At 40.5% G+C, this 21,656-nt stretch overlaps 1 protein-coding gene across 1 annotated transcript in view; it reads right to left on the bottom strand.

The window, feature by feature from the left end:
* The window catches only part of LOC126091166 (WD repeat-containing protein 46), a 61,520-nt gene extending 40,318 nt beyond the window's left edge, over positions 1-21,202 (bottom strand). Inside the window, exons 1-6 of the mRNA XM_049907040.1 lie at positions 21,067-21,202; positions 19,861-20,267; positions 11,972-12,094; positions 11,768-11,896; positions 8,621-8,771; positions 6,147-6,282 (exon numbers count right to left, since the gene is read on the bottom strand). Coding sequence (XP_049762997.1) covers positions 6,147-6,282; positions 8,621-8,771; positions 11,768-11,896; positions 11,972-12,094; positions 19,861-20,267; positions 21,067-21,069 — 949 coding nt within the window. The 5' untranslated portion in view covers positions 21,070-21,202. The remainder of the gene's footprint in view (positions 1-6,146; positions 6,283-8,620; positions 8,772-11,767; positions 11,897-11,971; positions 12,095-19,860; positions 20,268-21,066) is intronic.
* Between the last annotated feature and the right edge of the window lie 454 nt (positions 21,203-21,656).

Here is a 21,656-nt window from a genome sequence, read left to right as displayed (position 1 = left end):
AGCGGGACCCACCTCCTCTTCTTCAAAATCACCCTCTCCAAACCTTCCAGGAACTTCTCACTTCCAGCCTTGCCTCTCAATCTTTCTTGAAAAACCTTAATCCTACTCCCAACATCACCACAGCTGAAGCCCAGGCTATCTGTGATCTGAAGGCTGACCGATCCATCGTCATTCTTCCGGCTGACAAGGGTTCCCTTCAAGGAATCCTCAGAACCCTAGGCTCCCTACAAAACCTTTCACCTGACTCCATGAACCTCCTGACCCCACCGACACCCCGCATCCCTACCTTTTACCTACTTCCTAAAATTCACAAACCCAAATATCCCGGCCGCCCCACTGTAGCTGGTTACCAAGCCCCCACAGAATACATCTCTGCCCAACGTAGATCAACACATTCTACCCATTACATGCAGTCTCCCATCCTTCATCAAAGACACCAAACACTTTCTTGAACGCCAATGTTACCCCCGGAAACCATCCTTGTAACCATTGATGCAACTTCCTTATACACAAATATGCCGCATGTCCAGGGCCTCGCTGCGATGGAGCACTTCCTTTCATGCCGATCACCTGCTACCCTACCTAAAATCTCTTTCCTCATTACGTTAGCCAGCTTCATCCTAACCCACAATGTCTTCACTTTTGAAGGCCAGACATACCAACAATTAAAGGGAACAGCCTTGGGTACCAGGATGACCCCCTCATATGCCAACCTATTTATGGGTCGCTTAGAGGAAGCCTTCTTGGTTACCCAAGCCTGCCAACCCAAAGTTTGGTACAGATTTATTGATGACATCTTCATGATCTGGACTCACAGTGAAGAAGAACTCCAGAATTTCCTCTCCAACTTCAACTCCTTTGGTTCCATCAGATTCACCTGGTCCTACTCCATATCCCATGCCACTTTCCTCGATGTTGACCTCCATCTGTCCAATGGCCAGCTTCACACATCCATCCACATCAAACCCACTAACAAGCAACAGTACCTACATTATGACAGCTGCCACCCATTCCATATCAAACGGTCCCTTCCCTACAGCTTAGGTCTTCATGGCTAACGAATCTGCTCCAGTCCGGAATCCCTGAACCATTACACTAATAACCTGAAAACAGCTTTCGCATCCCGCAATTACCTTCCCGATCTGGTACAGAAACAAATAGCTAGAGCCACTTCCTCTTCCCCTTAAAACCCGGAACCTGCCACAGAAGAACCCAAAAAGTGCCCCACTTGTGACAGGATACTTTCCGGGACTGGATCAGATTCTGAATGTGGCTCTCCAGCAGGGATACGACTTCCTAAAATCCTGCCCTGAAATGAGATCCATCCTTCATGAAATCCTCCCCACTCCACCAAGAGTGTCTTTCCGCCGTCCACCTAACCTTCGCAACCTCTTAGTTCATCTCTATGAAATCCCCAAACCACCTTCCCTACCCTCTGGCTCCTACCCTTGTAACCGCCCCCGGTGTAAAACCTGTCCCATGCACCCTCCCACCACCACCTACTCCAGTCCTGTAACCCGGAAGGTGTACACAATCAAAGGCAGAGCCACGTGTGAAAGCACCCACGTGATCTACCAACTGACCTGCCTACACTGTGATGTGTTCTATGTGGGAATGACCAGCAACAAACTGTCCATTCGCATGAATGGACACAGGCAGACAGTGTTTGTTGGTAATGAGGATCACCCTGTGGCTAAACATGCCTTGGTGCAAGACCAGCACATCTTGGTGCAGTGTTACACCGTCCGGGTTATCTGGATACTTCCTACTAACACCAACCTATCCGAGCTCCGGAGATGGGAACTTGCTCTTCAATATATCCTCTCTTCCCGTTATCCACCAGGCCTCAATCTCCGCTAATTTCAAGTTGCCGCCACTCATACCTCACCTGTCATTCAACAACATCTTTGCCTCTGCACTTCTGCCTCGACTGACATATCTCTGCCCAAACTCTTTGTCTTTAAATATGTCTGCTTGTGTCTGTATATGTGTGGATGGATATGTGTGTGTGTGCGAGTGTATACCCGTCCTTTTTTCCCCCTAAGGTAAGTCTTTCTGCTCCCGGGACTGGAATGACTCCTTACCCTCTCCCTTAAAACCCACATCCTTTCGTCTTTCCCTCTCCTTCCCTCTTTCCTGATGAGGCAACAGTTTGTTGCGAAAGCTTGAATTTTGTGTGTATGTTTGTGTTCGTTTGTGTGTCTGTCGACCTGCCAGCACTTTCATTTGGTAAGTCACATCATCTTTGTTTTTAGGTATATATAGAACAGATACCATCTTTATATATATATATATATATATATATATATATATATATATAAAAAGATGGTATCTGTTCTTTCGGACAAGTTTTTAACAAATTTGGTGGTGGTGTCCAAAATCCAGGCGAGTTTTGTGACTTTGTAGGCTTTCTTGGCATAATAAGTCTTGAAATTCTCTTCGGGATGCTGCCGGATCCTAACATTAACTCGATTCAATATTTCGACAATCCAACTGCTCATCATCTTCGGAATGCCCCTGATGCTGCTGAGAACTGATGCCAAGGCTGCAAATCAATACAGGCCTCCGTACCGTACACGGCACATGTACTGCACACCACAGATGCTGCCCTCCAAGACGAGGCAGATGGCGCCAACCTTAGTAGAATACCAGCAGCAATGATATATCACATTCAAGAGACTATTTTCGAACATTCGGACTGGCTGCACTGAAGAACGTTCTGTTTTGATGCGGAATAGTACAGGGTTCCACGTCCTGCTAAGAGGATACCCATTGACTCAATTAACCAAATTATCTGCCAACCTAATTTCTATTGCCTCTTTATAAACACTGTTCCAAAAGCTGGATGTGTTGGCAACTATCACAGTTTTGTCAAACTTCATCCCTTGTCCCTCGTTTAAAAAATGTACTGCTACTGCCAATTTTTCCAGTTGTAGCTTCGTATGACGGCAATGTTCCATGCACCTGGTCTGAACTGTGCAAATCCAATGGCTGATGTAAACCTTCCCATATCAACATGGAGTTTTATATAAGCCAGGCTTCTTACGCCCCAAATCATCTTCCACAGAGACGAGTTGTGCCCTAAGCATGGAAAGTGGATGGCACACACTCTTAATGTTAAAACTCCTTAAAATTCTTCCAATTTTAAATGATATGCCCCCAGCATAAGGAATAATGGCCACAGAACTACAATCCTATTCATGCACCTCTGGGGATGGTCCAAGCCTGCTTCTCAGAGTATCCATTTTCCTTAAAACAGCCATCAAATGTGCAAGTTCTTGGGTTAAACTCTCTGCATCAGAAATGGCTTATGCTGAGCGTACAGAGTCCTAAGGACGCCACTGTGTTGGTATGGTGGATGGCAACTCTAAGCATGCAGATACCAAGCAGCGTGTGTTGGGTTTCGGTGAACACTAGTCCCAGAGTACCATCTGTTGTTTGTAAACGATGACATCCAAGAATGGAAGCATCCCATTCCTTTCAACCTAAATGGTAAATTTAATGCTGGGATGAAGACAGTTGAAGTGGTCCAAAAATCTGTTGAGAGCATCACGTCCATGTGGCCAGATGAAAAAGTTATCATCTACATACCTCCAGAAGCACGTTGGTTGCAAAACCAATGTTCCAGTGCCATATTCTCAAAGTCCTACATGAATAAGTTGGCAACAATGGATGATAAAGGACGACCGACAGCTATTTTGTCATTCTGCTCAAAAATGTTGCTGTTACATGAAAAATATGTGGATTTCAGCATGTGACGACAAAGCTTCACCAACTCTTAATTCAGTTTCTCACTACTCAAGCTCTGGGACTCTTGCAGAGGGACTCGTGTAAATAGAGATACCACATCAAAACGCAATAATAAATCCAAAGGACCCAGACTCAAAAATTTCAATCATCAAATAAAATCCACTGAACTGGAGATATGGTGTTCACACTTGCCAACATATGGGCTGGAACAGATGTTAAATACTTCGCCAGGTTATAAGTGGGTGCACTCAAATTACTAACAATAGGGCACACAGGGATCCCTTCCTTAGGTAACTTAGGCAGACCATACAACCTAAGCAGAAAAGCAGCACCAGTATGAAGTTTCTTACGTAAATCTTTGGACAATGAGCTCTTTTTCAAAACTGAAAATGTCTTGTTCCTAATCCTTTCTGTTGGGTCACTAGACAGTTCTCCGTAAGCCAGGTTGCTGAGTAGTAATCATCATCATTCCTACAGGAACGAATGGCCACTGTCTCTCCGGAAGAGATGTTATCCCACGGTGGCCGAGCCCAATGTAATGTGTGGGACACTTCTTGCCTTATTTCTTCCATCTGGTTCTCAAGGAGGTGTGTATTGCTTGTTCTCCAGAGCAGATAAATTCTGCGACAGGAGGTCTCTATGAAGTGGGAGCAAAATTTAAACCTTTCTACAACACCAAAACTTTGGTCATGTCCAACACCTTACTAGAAAGATTAATAACAGTGTGTTGAAGTTTATTTCTTCTGATGCTGTAGGATGAGAAAGAAGACGTTCAAATCTCGAAGACTGATTGGTAAGGGCACTATGTCCCCAGTCTAATAGTGCCCATGTGGAACCATCAACCCACTCCCCTATGTCTCTTGAAAACTGTGATGACAAGCCAAATGGAAGTAAAATAAATCTCTGAAGACAATATCCAGCTGTCTACAGGTAAAACAGATGTGTTTTCTTATCAGTGCTTGGCTGGATGAAGAGTTGGTGAAGCTCTGTCGTCATATGCTAACATCCACGTATTTTTCATTTAACGGCAACATTTTTGAACAGAATGACAAAATAGCTATGGGTAGTCCTTTATCATCCATTGTTGCCAGCTTATTCATGGAGGGCTTTGAGGATATGATACTAAGGACTTCAGCTTTGACACAAACATGGTTCTGGAGGTATGAAGATGATACATTTTTCGTCTGGCCACATGGACATGCTGCTCTCAACAGATTTTTGGACCACTTAACTGTCTTCATCCCGGCATTAAATTTACCATGTAGGTTGAAAGTGATGGGATGCTTCCATTCTTGGATGTCATGGTTTACAAAACAACAGATGGTACTATGGGACATAGTGTTCACTGAAAACCGACACACACTGATCGGTGTCTGCATGCTGAGAAATGCCATCCACCATACCAAGGAAGTGGCATCCTTAGGACTCTGCTATGCAGAGCAATGCCATTTTTGATGCAGAGAGTTTAACCTAAGAACTTTTGTATTTGATGGTTGTTTCTATGGAAAATGGATACTCTTAGAAGCAGATTCATCGGGTTATGGAGTTTGGACTATCCCTGAAGGTGCATGAATAGGGCATAGATCTGTGGCCTTTATTCCTTATGCAGGGGGCATATCATTTAAGACTCTAAGAATTTTGAGGAGTTTTAACATTAAGAGTGTGTTCCATTCACCTTCCAAGATTAGGGCACAACACAGCTCTGTGAAAGTTTGGCTCTGAGCACTATGGGACTCAACTGCTGTGGTCATAAGTCCCCTAGAACTTAGAACTACTTAAACCTAACTAACCTAAGGACATCACACACATCCATGCCCGAGGCAGGATTCGAACATGCGACCATAGCGGTCGTGCGATTCCAGACCGTAACGCCTTTAACCGCTCGGCCACTCCGGCCGGCTGTGAAAGTTTGTTTTGGGACTTAGCAAGCCTGGCTTATATAAAATTCTATGTCAACATGGGAAGGTTTATATCGTCAGTTCGACTCACAGAGTTCAGAACAGGCGCATGGAACATTGCTGTCATGGGGCGTGCACTGCCTCAAATCATCCTTAATTGCTGTTCTATGCTGGAGCTGACAAGGGGAATATAGTTACTACTACATTCAGAACATCTTAAGGTGGTATGTGTCTCCAATGGAGTTATTTTCCATATGTGTTAATACAAATGCACCAGTTTTTGAAGCATCCAAAAAGCTAGCAGGTAAGCACAGAGTATGAAATGGCACAGTTACTTTTCTGTGGGAGTATAGGGTAAAACAGGCAACTATCCAATATACCTACAAACAATTCTTCCAAATATAAATATGCACATACACATATCTTAAAAGCCTTGAGGAAACAAAAGTAATTTAGAAACTGTGATGGAAAAACATTACTGTTAGCTCAGATGCTCACCTTTCGAATGCCCTAAACAAAGGACAGCATTGTATGGATTTTGTGTCATTATATTAAGCCTTCCTAGCCTTGCATTATATCGAGAAATTATCTTTCCAATGGAAACATCTAACCATGCAAGGTATCCTTCTTCACTCTGAAATCAAACAGAAGAAGAGCATCAAATATATTGTACAGAAAGTAAAAATGTTGCAGGAAAGTTCTGATAGAATGCAAATACCTTTGTATTAAAGGAGACCACTCACCATAAAGTAGAAGCATTTAGTCATCGATAAGCACACTCGCGCGCATCCGCATGCATGCACACATGCATGCATGCACATGCCCTTATATGGTCCAGGATGAACGAACAGTGCTAGTGCTGCACTTTGACAAGTAGACGGGCTGTGAACGGGGGTTGTGTTAGGTGGGGTGGGTAGGGCAAGAGAGAGGCAGGAGGCAGGGAGAGCGACTGGGGCTGGTTGGCTGGCAGCTTGGAGGGAGATACCTAGTTTGCCGGCTAGGCATGCAGGGGGGAGGGGTGGCAGATATATTTGCTAGACATCTGACGCACGGTTGTCGGGGCAGTGGGGAGTGGCACTTGCTGAATGTGACATGGGGACAGCAAGTGGATCCTGCATGACAAACTCCTGTGCCAAACTGTTTATGGGCCTTCTACAGGAAACCTTCCTAGCCTCTGAAACTCCCAACCCTTTGTCTTTACTATGTTCATTGATGATATCTTCATGATTTGGATTCAGGGCCAAGACACCCTGTACTCATTACTTCACGATCCCAACACCTTTTCTCCTGTCTGCATCACCTGGTCCTCCTCTACCCAATGTACAACATTTCTGGATATTGACCTCCACCCCTCTAATGAGTCCACCCACACTTCTGTCCACATTAATCCTATTAGCCATAAGTACCTGCATTTTGAAAGCTGCCATCCCTTTCCCACCAAAAAATCCCTCCCATACACCTGTGGGCAATATATCTGCAGTGACGAAAACTCCATTACCCAATATGGTGAAGCTCACGTAAAGGCCTTCATAGACAGGTAAAACCCCCATAAACCTAGTCCACAAATGTATTTCCCACTCCATATCTTCACATACACCCAATCCTCCCATCATGTCCAAGAATCAGTTACAAAGGAGTGCCCCCTTGTCACCCAGTATTACCCTGGACTGGAACAACTGAACAATATCCTCTGCCAAGGCTCTGAATATCTCTCGTCATGCCATTAGAGATATTCAATCCAAGATCCTTCCCACCCATCCTAAAATGGTGTTTCATCATCCACCCACCCTATACAACATCTTAACCCATCCCTACGCCACTTCAACTCCCACCCTCTTCCCACTATGGTAATATCTTTGTGGTAGACCATGGTGCAATACCTGCCCAAATCACTCCAGCTCTGTCACAGGCTTATCCTACCCAACCAGAGGCTGGGCCATCAGTGTAAGCAACCATGTTATATATCAATTATGTTGCAGGTCCTTAACATCATCAGCTTCTCTGAACTACATATTTGAGAGTTATCCTTACAAGACATCCTTCGCTCCTGTAACTGTCCAAGCCTCAATCTCTGGTAACCCACTGTCCCAATATCTGCACCAAACAGTTCCTGTTCCTCCACTGTCACCCCCTCCCAATGCATGACTCCATGTCACCATCAGTATGTGCCGCTCCCCACCAACTGACAACCATGCATCACATGCCTAGCCCATGTAGCTGCCATCTCTCCCTTCCCATTCCTAGCCAGCAAACCAGCTGCCTCTCTCCAAGCCACTAACCACACAACCCTAATCCTCCTCTCAACCTCACCCAACACAACCTGCCCAAATGCAGCAGTGGCACTGTTCGTCCAGGTGGCACCATATAGGGGCACAGCCGTGTGTGTGTGTGTGTGTGTGTGTGTGTGTGTGTGTGTGTGTGTGTGTGTGTGTGTGTGAGAGAGAGAGAGAGAGAGAGAGAGAGAGAGAGAGAGAACACACCATATTCAATTAAAATCTACTGCTCATTCTTATGAAAAAGAAATATTAATAAACAGTTTTACACCTGGCTAATTATTTTTTGTATGTATGAATATACAACTTGTGCACTGTCAATGTGTTAATCTTTCTGCCATTGTGCCATTCATAGTCAAGTGAATAAATCACTAAGAGTGGGAAAGATGCTGATCATTCACTGTCCTTCCATAATATAGTTCTAGCAATTTCTCTTAATAATACACAAATGCTGTCTGAAATGACAAAAAAAGTCAATCTGTGCGCACTATAGCCGTACAGGTTTTATGTATTCTATTACCCCTGAAGAAGTATTTGTCTGACAGCAACAGTCTCACTCCTGTCGATGCGTCCGTTGATAACTGAACACTTCAATTATAGCTGAGCTGTTATCTTAACTCCTTCCATTATATTTATATTCTACCTAGAGCATTCCACAGCCAGAAGTAAGGTATAAGCAAGAAATGTAAGAATACTCACACTGGTAGCCAGCAGGAAGTGGTATGGCAGGAACTCCATCCTTAGAACGTGGTGTAAATTCTTCAGACAGTGTAATTCGATACCTTGGTTGTCATATATGTACACCCAATTCTTCTGTGCAACAGCAAACATTGTTTCTATATGCAGCCACCTTTTACATAAAATCACATTTGCTTCATAAGTATTTGGATCACAAAGAATGTGTAAAACAGCTAAATCAACTGTGTTAACTCAAATTTTGATCATTAAATATATCACTGTAACATGTTACAATTGCATTACATAATTAACACAATAATGGAAATTCCTACAAGGTGTACAACTTTTCCTCCACCATTTTCCGACAGGTGGCGACAATGGTAAGTAGCAGTCGAAAGAAACAAATTGCAGATGTCAGGCAATTAGCTTGGACCTTGGTCAACATAACCTCATTCAGACATTAGTAAATTTGTGTCTGCATCAGAAAGTTGTTTCTGATTGAAAATATCAATTTATGAGCCTAATTCTCGTCATCTGCAGGAGGTGTTACTGTTTTGTTTCAATATGAAGAAAACAGCGGCTGAATCTCACTGAATGCTGTCAAGTACGTATGGTAAGGACGCCATTAGTGAAAGAATGTGTCACGAGTGGTTTCAACGCTTCAAGAACGGTGATTTTAACATCGTAGACCAGCATAGTGGTGGAAGAGAGAATGTTTTTGCAGATGCAGAACTGGAGACATTGCTTAGTGAAGACTCGTGTCAAACTCAAGAATAATTGGGACGATTAGTGGGAAAGACAAAGCAAGCCATTTCAAAAGCTCTCAAGGCTATGGGCATGATTCAGAAAGAGGGAACTTGGGTCCCGTGTGAGATGAACTCAAGAAACATCGAATGGCATTTGTGTGTTTGTGAACAGTTGCTTCAGAGGCAAAAACGGAAGGGATTTCTGAATCAAATTGTGACCGAGGACGAAAAATGGGCTAATTACGGTAACCCTAAATGCAAAAATTCATGGGGATATCCTGGCCATGCTTCCACATTGACAGCCAAACTGAATATTCATGGCTACAACATCATGCTCTGCATGTGGTGGGACCAGCTCGGCATCCTGTACTAGGAGGTATTAAAACCAAGTGAAACAATCACAGGTGCTCGTTATCGAACGCAATTAATGTGTTTGAGCAGAGCATTAAAAGACAAATGGCTGCAATACAGTGAGAGGCACGATAAAGTGATTTTGCAGCATGACAACGCTCGACCCCATGTTGCAAAAGAGAAAAAAACGTGCTTGGAAACGTTAGAATGGTAAGTCCTACCCCACCTGCTGTATTCTCCAGACATTGTTCCTTCTGACTATCACCTGTTTAGATCAATGGCACATGGGTTGGCTGACCAACACTTCCGATCTCATGGAGAAGTCACTAATTGGATTGATTCATGGATCACTTCAAAAGATGAACAATTTTTTCGACACAGGATTCGTGCACTGCCCAAAAGATGGGAAAAAGTAGCGGCCAGCGATGGAAAATACTTTGAATGATATGTGTAACGAATTTGTTTCATTGAAGCCTCAAATGCTGGGGGAAAAATGGCAGAAGCAATGTTGTACACCTTGTAGATGGAACAACACACAAAATAAGAGAAAGGCAACAGTCCATCTATAGCAAACTGATGTGTGGAACACAATAATATTTAACAGGAAACAGAATTCACAGTGGCTTTCAAGCTCTTGCTCTTTTTCTAGTAGAAGTACAATCAATCACACTCCAACCACATGTACACACCTGCAGCCATGGGCGCCTGTGTGGTTGTGTGTGCTTTTATTAGAAAAAGAGCAAGAGCAAGAGCTAGAAAGCTAGTATGAATACTGTTTCCTGTTACAGATGTTCCTATTCTTCACACATCAGTCCATGATAAGTCAGTTGTTGCCTTTCTCCTCTATATTTTAAAGTGGCAGGGGTTACTGTCTCCTTCACATTCTACCTTCCTTAGAGGTTGCTAAACAGTGACGTTGCTACCTAGTTGAACCTATAGAACTGCAAAAATTAATTTGTGGACATTTTCTGAAATACTAGCTGCTAGAAAATGGGTACAAAAAAGTACTCATTCCTGACTAGATTTTCATCTAACGGGAAACACTGCGGAATCATAAATGTAATGCTAAACTGAAAATACACAAAACTGAATATAGGCCCTACCCATCAACTAACCAATTTTCTCGAACAGCAACTGCAAAGTAGTTATGATTAGGCAAGAACATTAAGCTGCTGCTTTTATAAATAGGGCCCAAAACAAAACTTTTGTGGTGAAGTACCTTATGAGATGTGCTGAAAAGTCCTGCCTCTGAATTTTTTACGGGAAAATTCATGAAAGTTTTTAAATAAAACAAGTGTTATCAACATTGTACATCTTTATTGTTCATGTATACTTATTAATTTCTCAACATAGTCACCCTGGGAAGAGCACATTTCTCTCAATGAGAGACCAGTTTATTGACATTGTCACTGGGAAGGTTTGACTTCGTTGACAGGGCCACAACCTCACCTTTGCTTTTACCCCTTCATTAACTGTCAAAGTGAAGTCCTTGAAGGTGTTCTTTTAAGTTTGAAAACAGATGAAAATCAAATGGGGTCAAGTCAGGACTGTACACATGATAATTGGTGACAGTGAACCTAAGATATTGGACTGTTGTAAATGTCGCACTACTCGTGTAAGGTCTGGCATTGTCACACTGAGGAAGATGGTGCTCTGTGTCTGAACAAACTTTTCAGTTCAACATTTGATTACAGCATGCTGTTTCCCATGCACCAACATAGTTACGTTACACACTGCCATGTTACATGCTTTAATTCTGATCCTTCTCATGGCAGAGTGCTGCAAATATGTAGACATGAAAAGTAAAGATGTAGAATGTTAATAACATTTGTTTTCTTCAGAAGCCTTTGAAATTTTTCACATAAAAAATTTGGACACCTTGCTTTTTAGTGCACCCTTATATAATCATTATAAAAAGAATAAATGTTACCATCAGTAATAATTTTTGAAAAACATTTTATCAGTAACTATGAGCATTTGTAGCACAAGTCTAACAAGTTCTTTCTCATGCTTACAACTTGTTTAATCCAGGTTTACAATTGGCTTATTTATAACTAGTAGCTTCACTTACTGAACGTCAAAGACTTCCTCCATTACATTCATTTCACAAAACAGCTTCTTCGTAACCCAGTCAAATGCTGCAACATGACCTCTCCTTCCACCAAGCAACAAAAAGCGACCATTACGACTGTACCTCATCCTATATATGAAGAAAAAAGTGTTAGTGCTATTGTGAAAATAAGTACCTCAAGATAATTCTGTTTTCAGTGATTACCTGTAAGATCCAAAAGGAAGTTGAAGGTCAAAATGCTTTGTAGCACTTGTGATATCAACTGAGGCTGCTATCTGGCTCTGCGTAAACTGCGTAGTTACCTCTCCTTCATCAGGAACCAGATAACTGCAAACACACAACTAATTATTGTTTTGCAACAAGCAATACTAATACACACAGAATGTTTTTCATCACGCATTCATTCGCACAGTGTGTTCCATAACTCCCAATGTGATGGAGAGCTTTTCAGAATGTGAAACAACCCAGAAGCAGCCACTGGAGGCTATTTCTGTAAATTATATGAAAATAAACTTGACTATCCATCTTCTAATGAACTGTGGGTGGAATCAGAAATGAGACATTCATTCCCTTTTCACACAGTAAAACATGATTAAAGGTATGTACAATACAATAGATAGTATTTCTACACAACAAAATACTTTAAGGACAATAAATACTGGACTCACTCAGTCAGAAACGAAAGAAAGTCTTGTGAGAAAAAGAAATGGTTCTGCAATAAACTTCAGCTAGTAATAGTTAATACTCTGTTTAAGAATCACAAGATGAGGGAGTGTAATTGTAAAATGCTCATGGACACGGGAAGTTTCCTGCCAGCTTACATTATGGTCAGACTATCCAAACAGATCTCAGAAGACCCTACTGGTACTCACTGATCGCCATATAGGCATCACTATCAGGGTCAGGCAGAGATACTGAAATCCGATAATGGATTGTAAGATTTAGCCAGGAGCAGATATAAACTTGAATCACAATTTAATAATGATGAAGAGTAAACTGAAGTTTAAGAGGAGGTCCAGAAGAATCAATGTGGAAAAAAATGGTATACGGAAGTACTTGTGGATGACGATGTGAATTTCAAGTTCTCTAAGGTTGTAGATACTGTGATAATGAATACTGCACTGCACAGTTCAGCTGACGAGGAGTGAACATTGCTAACAAATGGTCAATCACAAATCACAGAAATTGGGCAGACGAAGACACCTACAAGGAAGGCAACTGCAAAAAAACTTTAATAATTTGGAAGTGTGGAGAAGCTAAGGAAAAAGTCTGCAAGAAAAATGTAATGAAATTGAAAAAGAAATGGTCATCAGAAGACTGATTCAACACATCAAATAGCCAAAAACCTTCAATGAAATTAAAAGCAAGGGTGGCAACATTAAGAGGACAATGTGCATTCCACTGTTAAATACAGTGGAGAGAGTGGGTAGTTTTTGTGGTATGGTGTGACCCTGTGTAGCAAATATCCCTGGCCAGTGACTGAACTGTGTCAGGGCTGATGTGGCAGATCATCATGGCTTACAGAGCATAGACTGCTGGCTGGTGGTGAATGGTGCTGGCAAACATCCTAATGGGTTACAGGCTCGGAGTGTCTCAATTTGACCTTCGGCCAATCAGGCAGCTGCAGAATCCGCTGACAGGCAGTCCTGTGAAGATGATGATGGAACAGAGTGTCCTCTAAGTGGAAGTCAATACTATGTAGGATGCCAACTCAATGACTCACTGATCAATGACCTGCCTGAGCAGACTGCCGATATTTCTATATGCCAAGGACGGGTTGTTGTTGTTGTTGTTGTTGTTGGCGGTGGTGGTGGTGGTGGTGGTGGTGGTGGTGGTGGTGGTAGTGCTTCTACTGCAATGTCACATCTGTCATGTGCAAAAATGTCCCCGGTTTCAGTAACTAGGTGGGTACAGACCAACAGGCAGGTACTGGCACCCATCAGATCTTGTGGCATTATGCTGTGTCACGTTACTTCTGCAAGTGGCACTCTTTACAGCATCAAGCCCTCTTGCCTTAGTTTGTGCTGTTACAGGTGGAAACAGTACACCGTAGACCTCTATGAGGGAAAGACTTATCTGATGAGGTGACAGAAGAAGATTCAGAAGAGACAGGAGATCCAGTGTTCCAGTCAAAACGGAGCTTTAGAAGAATATGTAAGATGCCTTTGGAACTTCTAAAATCATTGGGGTATTTGGTAACCAAATGGTTATTCATTTTGGTTTGTAGACTCTATGAGTCTGAGGATATAGCATCACCTTCTGGAAAAACATCATCTACACAGTGCACAAGAAAACAAGGGGAAATAAGTGTGAGAATTATAACATAATCAACTTAACTGCCCATGTATAAAAGCTGCTACATAGTACAATATACAGAAGCACAGAAAGGAAAACTGAGCACCAGTTAGAGATGACTATCAGTTTCAGTTTTGGAAAGGTAAAGACACAAAAAGAAACTCCTGATACAGCACTTAATAATGGAAACAAAACTTAAGAAAAATCAAAACATGTTCACAGGATTTGTGGACCTAGAAAAGTGTCCAACAACGTAAAATGGTGCAAGACAATTGAAATTCTGAGAAAAATAGTAACCTTTGAGCCACAAATTATTTAAATGTTTAAAACTGAGTTGAAATGATATTTTTCTCACTGGCTTGTGCCAGGTAAACTGTACTATAACATTTGTTTTTAATTTTAATGTGTCATTAATGAAAATGAATGCTAGTGTGTGTTGTTGACCCGAACACTCATGTCACTTATTTCGGTAATTATTTTATAGTTTATATGATCTGTTTTAGAACTAAAAGATAATGGGACACTGTGCCACAAGTACAATAAGACAGAAAAAACTGTTCATTGCTCTTTGGAACCGAAAAATATCTTAGCAAAGGACGGTCAAGGATGTTACGATTCCTATCTGGGGACAAACAACCAAATCATCATGGTTAAATGGAATGATGTCTGTGTGACAATGGCAACAAATTTTGATCTAATTTAGCCTCTCATATTAGTTTGTAGATAACAGAAAGGACATGAAGAAAAGAAGCTCATCCAACAGCCTTATCTTGTAAGTACAGAAAATGTATGGGCAGCGTAGACCACAAAGAATGGCTCTTGTAAAACCATACACTAGAAGTTAATGGAAAAAATAGTACTGGCCAATCTGTATTATGAAGGTTGACAAAGGCAGTGAAAACATATATGTGTTCTACAACAAAGTATCTCACAGGTGGACAAAAGCCTCGTTGGCACCTTCATATCCGAAAATTAGGCAGAATGCATTAAGAAGCATCTGCATACTAGTACCATCTCTTGGAAAAAAGTTCTGGAGAGCGAGCCGTTCCTTGGGAAAGGTCACTTTATTGGAAAAAAAAGGAGTGAGAAGCAGAGAAGAAATGTCTACTCCAAAATTATCCAAGGAAGCCTCCAAAATTTAACCCAACTTTGTGTACTGATTTTATTCTAGAATTTGATAAGTAATTAAACTTCTCATTTTTCACTAAGTGGTGTGGCTATAATTGTACTGTCTAATTATCAATTTCCATAAACACTTGTCTTCCAACATTTCAACCAATGATAACCACATTCAACATTTTTATTAAGGGTAACTCACTGGGCCTATAGGTTCTAATCACCAACTTTCACAGATAATCACAATTACCCATGTTTATGACGTGCATAGCTGATGTGACAAGTTAGGAGCTAACCACTAACTTTCATAAAGGGTTTCTTATAATTTTTCAAGAGTAACAGAATATACTTTGTTATTTGAGTGTTTAAATCAGTCCTTCCCATTTTGAAATTGAGTATTTTATTTGGAATATTTCTTTCTTAAAAATAAAGTGGAATATAACTGTAAAACAGGAGAAAAAGCTGAAAGAAGACTGATTCCTTTATAGGACACTGTGTGTGTCCTGTGTCTTATTTATAGGAGAGTGATTATTTTTGCCGGAGGGAATCAATTTAAACTTCAAATGTGTGGTTTTAGAACTTTTTAGTACTTGCCCCAAAAACTTCAATGCACTACAAATTTTAAAATAATTTTGACATCAATTGGTTAACTAAACAGAAGTATTAGTGATACAGTAAACCAGCATCTGAACTGGGTCCTAGAATGACAGGAACTAAGTCATTTTCAGTGTGGGTTCAGAAGGTGATGTTCAAGCCTTGTCTAACTCACTCTACTGGAGGAGGCAATGTTACAGCGTGTCCAATGCAGACACCATCTTGTAGGCATAATCTTCAATCTTAAGAGGGTCTAAGACACTATTTCATAACATCCTCAGACAGCACCACAAATTGGGGTTATGGGGATGTCAACACATATTCACACAGTTCTTTCTTTCCAGATTTTGTTTTCAATAAAGTGGACTGTTCCAGCTTGAGTGCCGGCCTACAGGTAGCAGGACACGAATTCGCTGTGGTGGGCAGTCAGATGGCCAAGTTGCATTTCGTACTGCCCTAGCATTACACCCATGGTAAGTTGTTCATATATGCACAATATGCTTACAATAAGGGCTACCTGGTACGTAGCATATACTAAAAACGAATGCAGTTTTTAAATTCAGCACCTTCTTAAGTTTGTTAGCTTGGTGGACCTGAAATTTAAGCGACTGTCATCTGTTGATATTGCGATTAGCAGTTGTCGCTGTCATTTGGCATTTGTGTATATTGTTATCAGCTAAAATAGAGTGATACGTGATGCATTTTGAAAGTGCATTTCAAGTACAGCGAATGCTTGCAGAGACTGTTCGAAGACTCCATGTAATTTTTGGTAGGTGAGTGCGCCTAACGTGTCAACAGTGCAGAAGCTGGTAAGGAAACCTGAAGATACAGGATCAACAGTGAACATCAAATTAGCTGAACGTCCTCACTCTCATCAGTGAGAGTGACACTACAAGTCCAGTAAATTCCATTTGTCGCAGTGCTAAACACTTAGCCCTTCCGAGAAGCAGTTTGCAATGATTTTCTGTTGGTGTGATTATTCAAGTATGCAAGTGGTTCACTCATGGATCTATTTTTGAAGTGTGACTCTGTTAGGGCCACAGTTAAATCTTCCGTTCATTGTTTATGGAGGTTTTTACTATATTTTGCTTCTCCTCCAACCTTGCAATGGCTACTCATTGGTTGTACTGATGATGAGACCTGTGCCCAAAGTCTGGGACACTTTTGTCAATTTTAAAAGTTCAGTGACATCTCTGGATCTAACCTCTGCAAGATGCATTGTTACCATACCTCAACAATTTAAATGGATAAAGGATTTGACTATACTACAAATGTGTCAGCCACAGGTCTTGTGGAGCAGACCAATAATGTCTGCTCTATTCTTTAAGACTTTTATTAACCTTCTTGAATACAGATGCTCAGTTTGTACATAATGTATCTTAAATCATACATACTGTTTGCATGAGGAGATTAAGCTGGCAACAGTGACATATAAGATAAGTTCATCCATACCATTGCACACCCACTAATTGACAGAATAATTGTAAACTGAGAGCGAACAATAAGGCTGTTTAAGACGCATTCTAAGCAGGACCTAGACACTCTTAATGAAGACCTTATTATTGGATTTAATCAATAGTGGAGTTGTTCACCGTTTTGGATGTGTAGGAATCTCAGAATTATTTTAGATCTGTCGGGGTACAAACAAAATTGGCCACATTTTAAAGTCCATGTTTTACAGATTTTTTTCTGAACACTGCAACTAGGCTGTAGTTTACAGTGATGAGCCTCAACAAGACAACTCCACTGTCTGCTCTGCATTATTTCTTGAATATTACTCCAAGAGTTACTTACATAATGTATTCACAGTATCTGATGCTGAATTATTTAAGATCTTGAGAGTAATGTTTGGATATAGTATTAATAGTGTCCTGCTTGACACAGTCAAAATGTTTAAATATCTGGGCGTAATGTTGCAAAGTGATATGAAATGGAATGAGCAATTGAGGATTGTGCCAAGGAAGGCAAACGGTCGACTTTGGTTTGTTGGGAGACTTTTAGGAAAGTGTGGTTCATCTGTAAATGAGACATATACAGGTCGCTAGTGTGATCTATTCTTGAGCCTGCTTGAGTATTTGGGATCCATAACAGGTTAAATTACAGGAAGACATTGAAACAATTCAGAGATTGGGCTGCTGGATTTGTTACCTGTACATGTGAACAACACTGCTGGATTTGTTACCTGTACATGTGAACAACACGTGTCACTGAGATGCTTTGAGAACTCGAATCCCTGTAGGTAAGGTGCCATTGTTTTCAAGGAACATTATTGAGAAAATTTGGAAAAATGGCATTTGAAGCTGTCTGCAAAACAGTTCTACTGTCACTAACAATCCAACATACACTGTACCTAAAGACAAGGAAGATAAGATATGAGGAACTAGGGTTCATACGGAAGGATATAGACTGTAATTTTTCCCTCTTTCTATTTGCGAATGGAACAGTAAAGGAAATGACCAGTAGTGGTACAGGGTACTCTCCCCCATGTGCCGTACAGTGGCTTGCGGAGTATCTATGCAGATGTATTGGGGCAGATGAGATGTAATAATACTACCAAATTTCTCATTTGCTCTGATTCCCAGCCGCTCTTCAGACTACCATATGTATACAGCAGAAAAACAAGTCCAGTCAATCAATTCTCTCTTCTTTATCAGTAGGGGCAGGGAAGGTTTCATTCAGTTATACAATGTGTTGTTTACATACATGCAATCACCTTGCTATTAAACCAAAGGATCATACGCCAGTGGACGATAGGGTAGCTAGTAAGGAGGATCAACACACAGCAGTAGGTGAAATAAGTGATATGTACACGATGTTGCTCTTCCTAGCCCATGAGGTGGGAGGAAATAATTTTAACATCACTCCTGAAAGGGTACTGACCTATGACAGATGGATTTCAGCTCTGGTGAGCACACCCAACAGTGTACAGATTTCCAGTAATTCACATTTTAACAGAAAATGCTTCATGTCACTGATAAAGGGCTGCTACTGGCTTACAAACTGTCCTGCCCACTATTTCAGGAGACGATCCACAAATGTGGTCATAATTAAGGCTCTGTGTAGCATCTGATCTTCTGCAGAGACTGTTAGGTTTAAGATTTTAAGGTGTTTTCAGGGTGGTTAGTTCCTTCATTGTTTGCCAGTAATATGGTATAACATTCTCAGTCCCAAAGTAAATATTTTAGTTACTGTACTGATATTGGACATGTAGAATGGAAGGGATTAAAAATGTGGGAGTGGATCATATTTCCATTCCATATTTCAACTTTGGAATGCAGTTTTAAACATTTAAATCACATCTGTCTTCAAGTTTTTTAGTAAGGGCAAGTACTGGTATGACCACAATGTTAAGCTCTCTATTCATACAACAAAGCAACAACCAACTGTGTAATACTTCTGAACTAAATTAAGTAATACTGCAATGGTTTCTTCATGAAAACCACGCCTGACCACCTGTCCTATTCTTATAGAGCATATGTAAGTACTCTGTGTAGGGCCTATATCTAATTTCTGAGCTATTGATTTTTGTTATACTACCATGATAAATCATACGTGTATCACTGTGAGATGATCCTTTGAAGAAACGAATAAATAAATAAAAATATAGTTAATTTTTAAATTAAACTAAGCATTTAAATATATTTTGGTGTCACTTTCTTAGCAGCATTTCTAACATAAATTTCAATGCTGAGCACTGAAGGTCATTTTTTTCTTCTACTTTTATAATTACGAACATCATTACAACTTCTAGGACTAACAACCTCACTGTTTAGTCCCTCAACACCTAACCATCATCAGTATTTCTTAACTCTGATGGATTATTTGCTTCTGATTTCATGAGAGAAAATATGTACCTGATGACATTAAAACACTGAACTCTCCAGATGGATATTTACAAGACAGCTTCCCATTAGCATCACAAAATTATAACTTACAATACATCTCATGAAGTGATACCTCAAAAGACATTAAAAAGATGAAAGAATATTTTGTTGCATATAATATAGTGTACATAATATACTTGAGAGCTATCTTTCACATGAAATCCAAAAAAGGCTATACCATAGCCTACACACATTTACACTCACCCACTGTCCTCTGTCAGTAATAGTTCTGCCCTCGCTGCTTGCTCTGTTGCATATTCTATTTTCCTTTCCTGCTTACTGATTCGTTTCTTCCATACTTTAGTTTTTATAGTGTCCTTATCAACTCCAGAACCTCTGCTGTAGCGCAGTAGCTTTTCTTTTGGAATAGGTGTTCGACCTTGTTGTTGTTGACTGTGGGAAATACCGGTCGCTTTCTGCTGTTCCACATTTTCACTCTTTTGGATAGAATTTACTAAATCTTTAACGTCCTTGATGGACCTTTGAATTGGATCTCCTTTTATTCTTCTTGGTTTGTCATCTAGTTTTAGGATATGTGGCAAGGACTTCTTTGTCACAGACTTCTTTACTTTGTGTACTGGCTGCTCATTCATTACAATTTTCTTCTTAGCCTTGAAAGAAAAAAATAAATATTACATTCAATGATGGGGCATGCTATTCAGTAGCAGGAAATCAACGTTAGTTATTTCATAAAATGTACATATGTGTCCTACACATAAGCTTATATGTGACTTTAATCACTGTCTGCAAATCTTTCATTGAGACAAGACCCTAAGCTGAAAAGACACTCACTATTTAGCGCACAAATTTATGGGATGAATCATGCAATGGTATCATCAGAATGGTATCAACAGAAAAATGCAGCCACAAGATCAGTCCACCGTAGATAATATAAAATACGCATTTGTAAGAACACATTGTGCACGAGGAAAAATTAAGATTACAGCAGCTGTGTAGTCATCAGTAAATAAAAACTGAATTACAGTTCCGTACAACATTTGCATGAATTGTGAAGAAACAAATATGAGAAAGTTGCTATTGTGTCGAAACCGTACAATGATTTCCAGTGTACAGGTAAAGAGACAAAATTAAATATGCGACTTTCAATAAAACAAACAATTCTGTTCGGCAGCTTCAATACTGATATGAATAAAGTCTGTTCCTTTCAAATGTGACCAAAATAAGATTAAACTGGGCTGCATTTCAGAATGTAGATTCTACTGTGTAAACGGGAGAGAATTATACATATGTCTCTGTTGGAATCAAATAGAGGCTGCGTGAAATCTTACGAAATTTAATTTACACGGGAGGAAAACGATGGGCACTTACTCTTGTATACCTCGGAAATATGATTATTCGCAGCCTTAAAATTCGTAAAATAAAATGTCTGTATGCTAACACTCAACATACCATTATTCAAACTTCTGACTTGTGTAAACGTGAAGCAAAACAATCCACATGTGACGGTAATGACACATTCGTCCACTGCTCGCAATGTGCAATCAATTCAAAACGTAAACATAACACAGCATCACCACACGTGCGACAAAGGCAAAGATATTATGAAGAAAACTTACTTCGACCTTAAAGACAATTATTACAGAACGCCTTGGCGTGTAACTCGTGAAGCCGCACTTCACAAGCAATGAAAATTTGCACATACGTCGCCTCACCATCGCCTCGGAGGCCAGAAAGTATTTGCACAAGTGTGGTGTGAATTTTTACTGGCACTCTATTCAAGACGATTTCAACTGAAATATACCGTGCGGGATTAAATGTAACTGCCTAGATATTACGATACTGTCTTCTTTTCCAAAACTGATAGAAACTATTACAATAAACAGAGTTGAGGATTATTTAAATAAAAACCAACTTTTGAGCAAAGAACAGTTTAGTTTCATGTCTGGAAAGGGAACAGAAGCTGCTATAACAAAATCTGCAAAAGTACTTTTAGAGGCCCAAGATAAAGGAGGACAGGTGACAAGGTTTCTCCTAGACCT

This window comes from Schistocerca cancellata, chromosome 1 (assembly GCF_023864275.1).
Source record: "Schistocerca cancellata isolate TAMUIC-IGC-003103 chromosome 1, iqSchCanc2.1, whole genome shotgun sequence".
Classification (NCBI taxonomy): domain Eukaryota; kingdom Metazoa; phylum Arthropoda; class Insecta; order Orthoptera; family Acrididae; genus Schistocerca; species Schistocerca cancellata.
This window is presented reverse-complemented; position numbering and strand designations above follow the sequence as displayed.